The sequence below is a fragment of the Cetorhinus maximus genome, chromosome 6 (assembly GCF_964194155.1).
Source record: "Cetorhinus maximus chromosome 6, sCetMax3.hap1.1, whole genome shotgun sequence".
NCBI lineage: Eukaryota > Metazoa > Chordata > Chondrichthyes > Lamniformes > Cetorhinidae > Cetorhinus > Cetorhinus maximus.
The window spans coordinates 101,724,496-101,737,588 of NC_135884.1; the positions used below are offsets into that span (position 1 = coordinate 101,724,496).

Genomic DNA, 13,093 nt, shown 5'->3' on the forward strand with positions numbered 1-13,093 from the left:
TGTTACCTCCTGGATACACTTGTGGATGAAGGCTTGCGAGATCCCATACAGGTCACCTATGGAGCCCTGGAAGGAGCCACTGGCGTAAAACTTTAGTGCCGCAGTCACTTTCACACCCACTGGCAGTGGATGCCCTCGATGTCCCTGTAGCGCCAAATCCTGCAGCAGGTGGCATATATGACTGACCAGTTCCCTAGAAATGAACAGTCTTCAGAAACACTGGTTCTTGGTCATCTGCAGGAATAACAAGCACCATCTATAGACCCTGGGTCTAATGAGGCGCCTACGAGCAAAGGCCCGCTGTGAATCTTCAGCTGTGTACGCAGGAGGCCCTGCCGCACCTTCATCTTGAGTGTGGTGCCCCTCCCTTTGCCGAGGCAGGCACCTCCATTGCACTTTTCTCCTTCCCTGGTCTCTGTAAGCCATGAGGCATACCACTAAGTCACCAGGCTCCATGATCCTGATGTTCTCCTCCTGCAGGATCAAAGAGAGAGATGCGTGGGTTAGCATATGTGTCCTAAGAACCTCTCTTGGTTAAGTTTCAAGGCCCCTTCACGCATGCCAGAGAGTGTTGGCCACCACTTGGATGGCCAGCATGTAGTGCACTTCATGGCTGTCTGAACCCCCACCCACCTCTGCCCCCATCCACTTGACCGATTGGCGGCAGCTTCGGCCACTGGACTGCATGCTCTGCTCTCAGCTCAGGCGCAGGCATTTTCCTAACCCACACTGCAAGGCTGCGCTGTTAGCTTGAGCCATGAGGGATACTGTCCATACATTAATAAAGACATTGCAAAGGGCACTGAGTGCCTCTACACGTGACTGTGCCATGGCCACCTTTCACAAAGGGATTCTACAACTTGTCGAGTCATCAAATTGTTCCACAACTCCCTAAAACACACATCAATTTGCAGCCTGCATCTGAGGGGCGAAAAGTTCTGGAGCATTGGGTGGCACGTTCATGCTTTTGCATTGCTTGAGTGGGCAGAAATGCTTCAGAGGCCTGACTCCAAGTATCTCAATGGAGCTGCTGCTGAATGGTCCCAGCTGTGGAAGAATGCTCACTTTCAACAAGCTTTACCACAGCCGCTTCCCTCGCCCTCCCCCACTGTCCTCCCTGCCCCTCCACACCCGGCATGTGCTTGTGTACTTCCTTCAGTCAGTGCTGCTTTTCCAACCCCCCCCGACCTCACCCACACTAGACCCCTTGCCCTGGCACTGCACTGAAAATCAGCCGGGAAAAAGCGACATGTCCGTGCCCCCTTGAATGCGTGTGCTACAGGCAATCCTTACGAGCGCTGTGCACCTCCGATTTCCTCTCGAAGTTTAGTTCACCAGGCAGTCATAACTCACCCTGTTCTGAAGTCACGCTGATGTGAGAGGTAAATTTGGCGTAGGGGGATGATTCCAGCTTGCAGCCACAATAATGAAATGAGAACACATTAAAATTAAGTTCACAATGTTGGATGGCGGGAAACACAGATCACCATTGATGGGCGGAGCAGACGATCGTAAACTGGTTTCACGATGGCATAAAACCGATTTTGGCCTTCTCGCCATATTGTCCGCTCACACCCGCCATGACGCTTGCCACCAATGAGAGCAGATGATTCCAGCCAATATCTCTCCAAACGAAGTAACATTCTTTGCAGATACTTTGGAACAGATTGTTGCGGTTTGAGAAAAATGCTTTGAAGTGACTTGTGGTTGGACTCCACTGTTACTTTGTCTTTCCCAAGCAGGTATTGATGAAAATGCTCACAAGCAAAAACAATAGCCAGGCACTCTTTCCTGATATGGGCGTAGCATTGTTCAGTTTGAATTAGTGCTCTGGATGTAAATGCGACTGGTTGTCTTTGCTGTATTAGGGTTGCTCCAAGGCCTGTCTCGCTGGCATCACGCAGCAAGGTGGCTTCATCATTGACATCATAGTACTTCAGCACTGGCATTGTCATTACTAACCGTTTGATATTAGTGAACACTCTTTCTTGTTCTGTGCTGCAATACCATTGCACCTCCTTGGCAGTGAGCTTGTGTAATGGTTCACACTCCGACAACAAATTAGGCAAAAAATTTTGCTAAATAGTTCATGAACCCAACAAATCATTGCATTGCTTTCATGTCCGTTGACCGCTGCATTGCTGCTACAGCTCTCATCTTGTCAGGATCCTGGCAAAGATCTTTTGCTGTCAGTACGTGACCTATGTAATTGTCTTCAGGCATCTTCAATTGCAATTTTTTCTTGTTCAGCTTCAGGTTCATCTGGCAAGCTCTCTTTAGCAGTTGTATTAAATTCTGATCATGGTCAGCTCTGGCTTCTTCCATTGTATCCCCACATCCATAGACTAGTAGATCATCCACTATGGCTTCCACACTGGGAAGGTTACTGACTATCTCATGTTGTCTAATTGATACTCTTTTGGAGCTGTGGAAGTGCCAAACAGCATGTGCAACCATCTATATCTCACGAATGGCATCCAGAATGTTGTTAGAAAGCTGCTGCTTTCAACCAGCTTCACTTGCCAGTAACCATCCTTTGCATCTGGTTAGTAAAGATCTTTGCCTTGGCAAGTTGTGGCAAAATCCCTTCGATGATTGGCATGGGGTAGTGAGATCTCTTCAGTGCTTTATTTCGATCCTTTGGGTCTAAGCAGACTCTTAACTTTCCAGGTTGTTTCACTGCTACCATGCTGCTAATCCAGTCTGTAGGAGTTGTCACTTTCTTGATTACTCCCTTCTTTTCCAGTTCTTCTATCTTGTTTTTTAGGCTGGATTTGAGGGCAGCTGGAACTCTTTTTGGCAGAGGCTGAATTGGTTTTATACTCTCACCTACTTCTAGATGGTATTCTCCTGGTAGACATCCCAGCCCTGTAAACATATCTTTGTACTCCTGTAGGATCTGTTCATCAGTCAATGGTTTTGTGTACTGTGACAAGTTGTAAACTTCTGTTGGCATGTTCAGGGTTATCAGTCCATGCTTTAGATTTGCTTCAGCTGAGATGAGTGGCTGTTGCATCCCATCTAAGACCTGGAACTCCAGATTCTTGCCATTGCATTGGGCTCTTAGACTAATTTGTCCTCTCGGTATGAGTATCGTGCCATCATTTTGCCTCACCCTTACTTTTGAGGGCTTCATTTTTGGATTGCCATGTTGATCCACTTAGCACAAGTCTATGAAAGTCACAATGTTGCATGACACACGAGTGTCTATCTGACACTTACCGTTTGCTTGATATTCTCTTTCTGCGGTCATCATTGTAACAGTCACAAACCCTTTATCAGCTATAGACTTGATGGAGTCAACAAGTTGTATGGTGTATAATGCTTCATCAGACTCTTCTGCTGATATCTCTCCAGTGGCTGTCTACATAGGCTTGTTTTGCTTCTTTCTAGCCAGTCACTTGTGTGCGAAATGATTCGACTTTTTGCAGTTAAAATACTGCTTTCCCACGCTGGGCAATCCTTTTTTTCCTTTGTATGATGCCCTCTGCAGTATTTGCATCTTGCCTTTTGTCTGTGATTGCTCTGCTCTTTTGGCCTGGAATGTCTCTCAGCATAATATATCTCCTGGTCTGCTCTGCCAAACATGTGCTCTCGCTGACGTTTTACAAGCTCCAGATTTCGGCACATGCCTATCACTTTCTTGAGCATAAGTTTCTCCTCTTTCAGTAGACTTGCTCTCACTGATGGGTCTTGTAGGCCTAAGACTATTCAATCTTTAATCAGATCAACTTTTAGCTGCCTGATTCTGCAAGCTATGTTACTGTAGCCACATACTGATCTATGTCTTCCTTTTCATTTTGAGCTCCAGTGTTCATAAATAACATTTACTCGGGGTTCAAAATGTGCATTCAAGGCTTTCAAAATCTTTGTCATCTGTTTCCTTTGTTCATTGGTTAGATTTAGAATGGAGTACAATCTGTAGCAGCTCCTCCAGGGCAGTGTTAGAAGTGTGGCTACTCTTATCGGTTCTGGCTTATTAATTAAATCTGTTGCCAACTCAGTTTTACCATTGCAAGTATATATTGCTTTTCATTTCTGCTGGAGCCGGTAGGGGAAAGTTTACAGCCATGTTAACTCACTGAGTATTTTACTTGCTGCCTTTGGTTTATACGTTTGCTTTTCCTTGTCCTTTTTCAGCAGCTTTTAGCATATTTGAACGTTTCTGTGTGTCTTTCTGAGCTGTGGCTTCTGTGCAACATTTTCAGGGTTTCAAAACTCTATTTTAATCTCTACTTCTCACACCATGGGCAGAAACCTCATCCCATCTGTGGATGAAGTTTGCTAAAATATCAAAAGTCCGCCTGGCTGATTTGACCACCCGCTAACTGTAAGGTTGCATGGGCAGTGAAAAATATGTTTAAATTTATTGATTAAGGGCCTTAATAGGCCTCTTAATTGTCAGTGGGCATGCTGCCAACTTTTGCGTGCGCCCGCTGATCAAAATATCATGCACTATTTTACGTCCGATCAGGTCGGGCGCACACCCGCACGCCGGGATGTAAAACCCTGTCCCATGTTTCAAGTTCAATGATTGCAAGGCTTTCTTATTGTAGGTCTTTATTGAATTCACACAAAATGGCAGCTTACAGAGAGATTGCCTCATGGCAGAAGTCACAGGACTATGGCAAGCCAGATAGGACATATGGTACTGTTTCATTTCAAAACCCAAACATGGAGGCAGTAGATATGGCTGAGGTATTGAATGAATACTTTGCATTTGTCTTTACCAAGAAAGAAGATGCTGCCTAAGTTATGGTGAAAGAGGAGGTAGTTCAGACACTTGAAGGGGTTAAAAATAATAATGAGGCGATATCGGTTAGGCTGCCTGTGCTTAAAGTTGATAAGGTACCAGGACCGGATGAAATGCATCCAAGGATAGTGATGGAAGTGAGACTGGAAATTGCAGGTGCACTGGCCATAATTTCCCAATCCTCCTTAGACCCTGGGGTTGTGCCAGAGGATTGTAGAATTGCAAATGTTACATACACCCTTGTTCAAAAAAGGGTGTTAAGTTAAGCCCAGCAACTGCAGGCCAGTCAGTTTAATCTCGGTGATGAGCTTTTAGAAATGATAATTTGGGACAAAATTAATAGTCACTTGGGGAAATGCAGGTTAATTAAGGAAAGCCAGCATGGATTTATTAATGACAAATTGTGTTTAATTTGCTTGAGTTTTTTTGATGCGGTAACAGAGAGTGTTGATGAGGGTAATGCTGTTGATATAGTTTACAAGGTTTTCCAAATGGCATTTGATCAAATGCCACACAACACATGTATGAGCAAAGTTAGAGGTCATGGAATAAAAGGGACAGTAGCAACATCGATATGAAATTTACTGAGTCAAAGGAAATAAGGAGTAGTGACGAAAGGCTGTTTTTCAAACTAGAGAAAGTTTATGGTAGATTTCCCCAGGGGTCAGGGGTCACCTGCTCTTCCTGTTACATATTAATGATCCAGACCTTGGTGTCCAGGGCACAATTTCAAAATTTGGGGATGACATGAAACTTGGAAGTATTGTGAACCATGAGGAGGATAGTGTAGAAATCAAAAGGACATAGATAGGTTAGTGGAATGGTTGGACAAGTGGCAGATGAAATTTAAGCACAGAAGTGTGAAGTGAGTCATTTTGATAGGAAGAATGCAGAGAGACAATATAAAATAAAGGGTACAATTCTAAAAGGGATGCACGAGCGGAGGGACCTGGGTGTATATGTGCATAAGTCATCTAAGATGGTGGGACAATTTGAGAGTGTAGTTAATAAAGCATATGGTATCCTGGTCTTTATTAATAGGGGAATAGAGTACAAAAGCAAGGAAGTTTAGTAAAACCTCTATAAAACACTGGTTCAGCCTCAACTGGAGTATTGTGTCCAGTTCTGGGCAGCACACTTTAAGAAGGATATGAAGGCATTAGAGAGGGTGCAGAAAAGGTTCATGAGAATGGTTCTAGGGATGAGGAACTTAAATTACATAGAAACATTGGAGAAGTTAGGATTGTTTTCTTTGGAGAAGAGGAAGTGAGAGGAGATTTGAAAGAGGTATTCGAAATCATGTGGGCCCTGGATAGAGTAGATAGGGAGAAACTGTTCCCATTGGTGGGAGAATCGAGAACCAGAGGGCACATATTTAAGGTGATTGGCAAAAGAAGCAATGGCGACATGAGGGAAAATTTTTTCACACAGCGAGAGGTTAGGATCTGGAATGCATTGCCTGAGAGTGTGGTGGAGGCAGGGTGAATTGAGGATTTTAAAAGGGAATTGGATCATTATGTGAAAAGGAAAACATTTCAGGGCTACAGGGAAAAGGCAGGGAAGTGACACTAGGTGACTTGTTCCTTTAGAGGGCCCGCTCAAACACAATGGGCCAAATGGCATTCTTTGGTGCTGTAACCATTCTATGATTCAATGAATCATAGTTACTGCTAAACTAATTTTATATTTGTGGTGGGATGTTGAATTTCTCTCTTGTGATAAAAAAATAAATTTTCTTAAAAAAATAGAACATGTTTTTGACACTTATTGATGTTTCAGCTTCTACCTTAATTCCATAAGTATGTACCAGTCTTATTTCTCTTTGTAAAATGTCTAAAAAATGAAGGGCAATCAGTGCTTTTAACTTCCCAGTTTGCTGTCTGTGAGAATTCTTCAATGTGATTGACTGCTTAGCTTGCGTGATGACATCACTGTTGCTGAATGTCGGAGATCCGCTACAGCTAGTGCTGGAATTAAACTAACGTGGAGAAAGTGAAATCCATGCCACATGGATCACTAGATCTTTGTGAGCAGCTGTCTTCAAGGATAGCGGCAAGCAGCATCACTTTGCCGTTGACCGCAAAATTCGGGCCATTATTATACAATGCATTTATAAAGGCAAAGTATCATTGTATGCAACCAGGTAAATAGTATTTTCAAAAACCAATTAGTTTTGTTATGTTAGAAGAGCATAAAAGCATAGATGGCAGTAATTATGAAGACAGATACATTCAACAGAAATCTTTATATGTTCCAGTAACAAAACAAAAGGAATATTTTATAAACTCCACTTGATGTTGGAATGGTTCTTCCTCCCTTCATCATTTTCTTATTGAATTTGTGATTATGGATTTTTTGGCCTTTATTTAAATTATTCCAATGTTTCTGTCCCATAGGAGAAATTGATTTGCTGGTTCACAGAATAAATGACCTTGTTGAATATCGTATTGACTGGATCCTGCAGGATATGAGCATCACATCACTTTGTGAATTTCCTGAGGAAACACCATGGCCGTGTGAGGAGTTTTTAAGCCATACACAGGTATAGTAGGATTGTGTTGTATGTCCAGGGCTTTTTTAAACAGAGCCCATTAATGGAACCAGGTCCTTGTATATTCTATAATGATATCTAGCCCAGTGTAAATCAATCCACTCGACCTCAATTTATCTTTTAATCCACTATCCTGATAGAACTAGATTGTTCAAATTGTCAAAAATACACACCAAATTTGCTGCCCATTGATAGCCAATGAACATAAAATCTGGCCCATTGAAACAATTCTGCAGCACTCAAGGAATAATGTCAAGCTGAATAGTAAAATATTAAGCTTTGATATACTTAAGGGAACTCTGAACTGATGTGCTTCTGACCTAGGAGAGCTGAATGCAAATTTTCAATATAAAGGATAACATTATTCTGTTCCTCAATATTGGCACCAGGAGATGAAATAGTTTACTAGCATGGCACTGAACAGTGACATCAAATGCATCCAAAAACAAAACTGATTGGAGCAGTACAGAAATAAAATTAGTTGAAGTGCAAAAAACAATGCCACCCCAGCCTGCCTCCCCCCCCAGTTATTTAAGTTCTATCCCTTCACAAGTATTGGACCCAGTGTTTGTGATTTGTAAATTATTTTAAATATCGGCATAAAATAACTAAGTTTTGACCATGTGGTTTATGATGTTGTATTTCTTGGGATCCTGAAGTTCTTGTATTTCATTTTTAATTTTGGCTTTGAATCAAACGTGGCTTTTGTATTAGAAACAATACAAAATACTGCGGATGCTGGAAATTGGAAATAAGAACAATAAGTGCTGGTAAAACCCAGCGAGTCAGGCAGCATCTGCGGAGCAAAACGGAGTTAACATTTCAGATCGATGACCTTTCATCAGAATCAATGAAAAGTCATCGACCTGAAACGTTAACTCCATTTCTCTCCGCAGATGCTGCCTGACCGGTTGAGATTTTCCAGCATTTTTTTTGTTCATATTATTGAATTGTTTCTTTCTGCTTTCCCAAGCTGATTTTCTCAGTGCTTTTCTAAGTGCATTTCTCGCCCATATGCTGACTAACCTTCCTCCTTCAACCAACATTGTAAAAACTAGTTGGTACTTTTTATGGGAACTTACTCTTCGTTAAATTGCTGCTTTGTTTCTTACATAGTAAGAGGTACTTCTAAGTAATTTACAAACTGTGGAACATTTCAGACATTTCTGAGAGTTGAGATCTGGCTGTTTATAGATACAAGTAATTTGTCAATCATAACTTACTTTTATATAGTTATAATATAGTTATATATAAGAGGACCCCCAGCACTGAAGAAGCAGCAGGCTCTTTTCAGATAAGAGAGAGAGTGCACCCCAAGTTGGAACACCCGCTCGCCAACTTTTTTATCCTTAAAATAAAAAAAGCCCTTTGCAGCTGGGTCACCATTGTGGCAGGGGAGTCCCACCATAGGGATGTCTGTAGCTAGCAGGCAGAGAGGGCCTCAAAGTCTGCCGAGAGCACTGGTGCCCTGGTCGGCCCATTAAGGCGTTCTCTCTAGGCAGCTGGGCTGTTCCCTGATGCCTCGGGGTACCTGGAGGCTGATTGGAAAATTCCAATTGGCCATTGACAATAGGTCTTAATAAATCTTAAACCAGCCTTAATTGGCTTCTTGCCTCTTGTAGGTGGCTACCCCTGCTGCACACCATCCTGCCACACCCCCCTCCCCCAGGAAACCAGCATGCCAGCTACAGGCACAAAATTCCGCATCTGCCCACCTTTGTGAACACATTAACCCAAAGAATATTCCAAAGCATTTGTGACCTGCCTCCACTACCTCTTGTAATGTCTGGCCAGTATTGACCTTGGTAATACTCTTAATTGCAAGTCTTTCCTTTAATTTTAAACTACCTTGATAAAACATGTGGATGCTCAACTTACCAAAGATTTAATCCCAATCAAATGCTGTCAACAAGACTGTTTTATTTAACTGCCTGCAGTGCCATCAATGCTGGTGACAGAGAGTCTGCAACTCCTAATTGAGTATAAATCGTAACAAGTTACAGTGAAATGGGAGAAAACAAACAAGGGAGTGTATGAGAGAGAGACCTCAAGTGGGAGGATTTGCCACTGGACAATTTCTTCCACATAACCCCCAGAGATGTCTCACATACTTTCCATGGGTAAACATACCACAATTTGGGAACCCTGGATATACAAGACGACCAGAGTCATAGGAATGGAGAGTTCAGGTCTTTTAGAAAAAATTAGTGTAATTAATTAAATATCATGTAGGAATAGTATTTTGGTGATTCAGTAGTGTGAAAATACAATGATTTAAAAAAAAAATTCTTTGTTTTCTTTTGTTATATATTTAAATATTTGACTCCACAGTATACACTATATATTTGAAAAAATTGGAAGAACTTTAATTTTTAAGTAACATCCATTTTCTAATAGGATATGTGCATCAAAGGAGCTCAGTCACTGCAATGTAAGAGTATGCTGGTGGAAGTAGCAACCAATGAACTTATTAACATGCTGCTCGATGATGATTCAGATGATGAAAATCATGACATAGAAGGTATAACAGAACTGGAATGAGCCTCATACATGTTGCCTTAATAAGGATTAATGCTCTTCTGCTACTGAGATGTATTGTTAATTAAATTAAATTATTAATGTAAAACCAAAGTTGATGCACTATATTCAGTTGAGAAAGTTTTCCCCTTCTCACTATTGAGGGATGTATAACAGGGAATAATGGATATCAGTACAGGAGATTGAATCTAATGCACAGACTTTGGGTACAGCTGATACAATACATCATTGGGTAATATGCTTTGGCTTTGGGAGTGAGCAGATTTGAAATGCTTCCAAATTTCTCAGATGGTTACTCACATGGAATGTTATCAACTCATTTAAGCTTAAGTATAACTATATCACTAAGGCATAATTGCCAATCGCACTTGACACTTCTTTGCTGAGAATCTACAACCATACACGTAATTATATTGGCATGTAAAGATTTAAAGAGAAAAAATCATAATTTAACTTCAATTATGTAAAAAAGTTCAATTATGTCATTTGATACTTTAAAACCATTGAATGTTTGGATGTTGATAACAATTTTATAATGTCTTGTTTCAAAGGACCATGTGCATCATAATTACACTACATATAGTCCTAGAAGATAGATCAGAGTACTTCCTAAATGGTAAAAAGCTAGAAGAAATGGCGGTTCAAAGAACCTATGGGGTCCATGTACATAGATAGTTAGAATACCATGGACAAGTACAAAAAAATAATCAAACTGTTAATGGAATTCTGGTGTTACTATCCAGAGGGCTAGAATACAAGAGGTTAGAAGTCATGCTGCAGCTTGGAAGAAGCACTGAGGATAGCAAGGGCACAGATAGACTCTGGATGCGGGACTTAATTGTTCATCATCAATAATGACATAAGGATTAATAAGGACATAAATGCCAGACTGGGCCTCTGGCAGGTGATGAGAGAAGCAACATGAGGGTAAAACCTACTTAACCCCATTCTCATCAATTTGTTGCACACTGATGCATCTGTTGATGACAGTGTTGGCAGGAGTGACCACAACAGTTCTTGTGGAGATGACAATATCTGAGGAGATGTTGTGTGGTACTACCTCTATGCTAAATGAGAGAGATTCAGAACAAATCTAGCAACTTAAGATTGGACATCTATAAAGGTGCTGTGGGCCATCAACAGTAGCAGAATTATATTCCACCACAATCTATAATCTAATGGCCTGGCATATCCCTCACTCCACCATTATCATAAAATCAAGGGACCAACTCTAGTTCAATGAAGAATGTAAAGGAGCATGCCAGGAGCAGCACCAGGCATACCTAAAAACAAGATGCTAAATTGGTGAAGCTACAATATAGGTCCACATGAATGTAAAACAGCAGCAGCAACATGATATAGACAAAGCTAAGCAATCTTACAACCAATGGATCAGATCAAAACTCTGCAGTCCTGCCACATCCCGGTGTGACAATTAAACAACTAAAGGGAGGAGGAGGCTCCCTGAACACCCCGATCCTCAAAGACGATGGAGGTTAGAATGTGAGTGCAAAAGACAAGGCTGAAACTTTGCAACCATCTTCAGCCAGAAGTGTCAAGTGGATGATCCATCTTATCCTCCTCCTAAAGTCCCCACCATCAAAGAATCAGTCTTCAGCTAATTCAATTCACTCCACATGATAGCAAGAAGTAGTTCAGCACACTGGATACAGGAGAGGCTATGGATCTAGAAGACATCCATTGTAGTGCCGAAGACCTATTCTCCAGAACTAACCATGTCTTGGTGCTTTCTCCATTGTATTGGGAATGTACATTTTGCAGATGGCTGTAGAAATGCAATTTTCCACCACAGCTACATCACTGGCATCTACTTGACAAAGTGAAAAACTGCCTAGGTTTGTTTGCCCTGTCCACAAAAAGCAGGACAAATCCAATCTGGCCAATTACTGCCCCTTCATCCCACTCTCAATCATCACCAAAGTGATAGACAGTGTGATCAAGTGACATATTAACAACTTGCTTGCTGATGTTGTTGGTGATACACAGTTTGGGCTCCATCAAGATAACTCAGCTCCAAACCTCATTATAGCCTTGTTCCAAACAAGGACAAAATAGCTGAATTCCTGAGGTAAGATGAGAGTGACTGCCCTTGACATCAAGGCAGCATTTGACCTAGTGTGACATCAAGGAGCCCTAGCAAAATTGAAATCAATGGGAATCAGAGGGAAATCTCTCTACTGGCTGGAGTCATACCCAGCACAAAAGAATATAGCTGTGGTTGTTGAGCACTAATCATCTCAGCCCCAAAACATTACTGCAGGAGTTCCTCAGGGTAGTTTCCTCTACCCGACCATCTTCAGCTGTTTCAACAATGACCGGATAGGCAAGATGTGATGAGTGGAGTGTCACAGGGGTCAGTGCTGGGGCCTTAGCTACTTATAAGTGACTTGGACGGAAGGGCCGAATGTGCTGTTGCTAAATTTGCTGATGACACTAAGATTGGTGGGGAAGTAAGGAGCTTATAAAGGGATATAGATAGGTTAAGTGAGTAGGCAAAAATTTGGCAATTGGAGTATGAAGTGGGGAAATGTGAACTTGTCCACATTGGCAGGAAGAATGGATAAGCAATATATTATTTAAAAGGAGAGAGATTGCAGAAATCAGTGGTACAGAGGGATCTGGATGTCCTGATACATGAATCACAAAAAGTTAGTATGCAGGCAAAGCAAGTGATTAGGAATGGTGGAGCAGGCTTGAGGGGCTGATTAGCCTACTCCTGCTCTTAATTTGTATATGCTCTCCTCCACTATTGGATTACAACTGGGGATGTTCACTAAAGATTGCACAGTGTTCAGTTCCATTCACAACACTTCACATACTGCATTGCTGGCAAGGCCAGCATTTTTGATCATCCCTAATTGTCCATGAGAAGGTGATGGTGAGCTACTTTCTTGAACCATTGGAGTCCATGTGGTGTTAGGGGAAAGTTCCAGGGTTTTGACCCAATGGCAATGAAGGAAAGGCAATATATTTCCAGGTTAGAATGGTGTGTGACTTGGAAGGAAACTTGGAGCTGGCTTGCAGTCCTTGAATTTCTATGTGGTACACTTTGTAGGTATGGGAGTTGCTGTTGAAGAGACCTTGGCACGTTGCTGCAATGCATCTTATAGATAGTATACACTGTAGCCACTATGCATCAATGTGGATGGAGTGAATGTTTAATGTGGAAGATGGGGTGCCAGTTAAGTGGGCTACTTTTTCCTTAATGGTGCTGAGTTTTCTGAGTGTTG

The 13,093-nt window shown here is 41.8% G+C and overlaps 1 protein-coding gene across 1 annotated transcript in view; it reads left to right on the top strand.

Moving 5' to 3' along the window:
* The window catches only part of LOC144682303 (dynein axonemal heavy chain 5-like), a 319,205-nt gene that overhangs the window by 80,042 nt on the left and 226,070 nt on the right, over positions 1-13,093 (top strand). The window contains exons 17-18 of the mRNA XM_078544778.1: positions 7,150-7,295; positions 9,702-9,825. Coding sequence (XP_078400904.1) covers positions 7,150-7,295; positions 9,702-9,825 — 270 coding nt within the window. The remainder of the gene's footprint in view (positions 1-7,149; positions 7,296-9,701; positions 9,826-13,093) is intronic.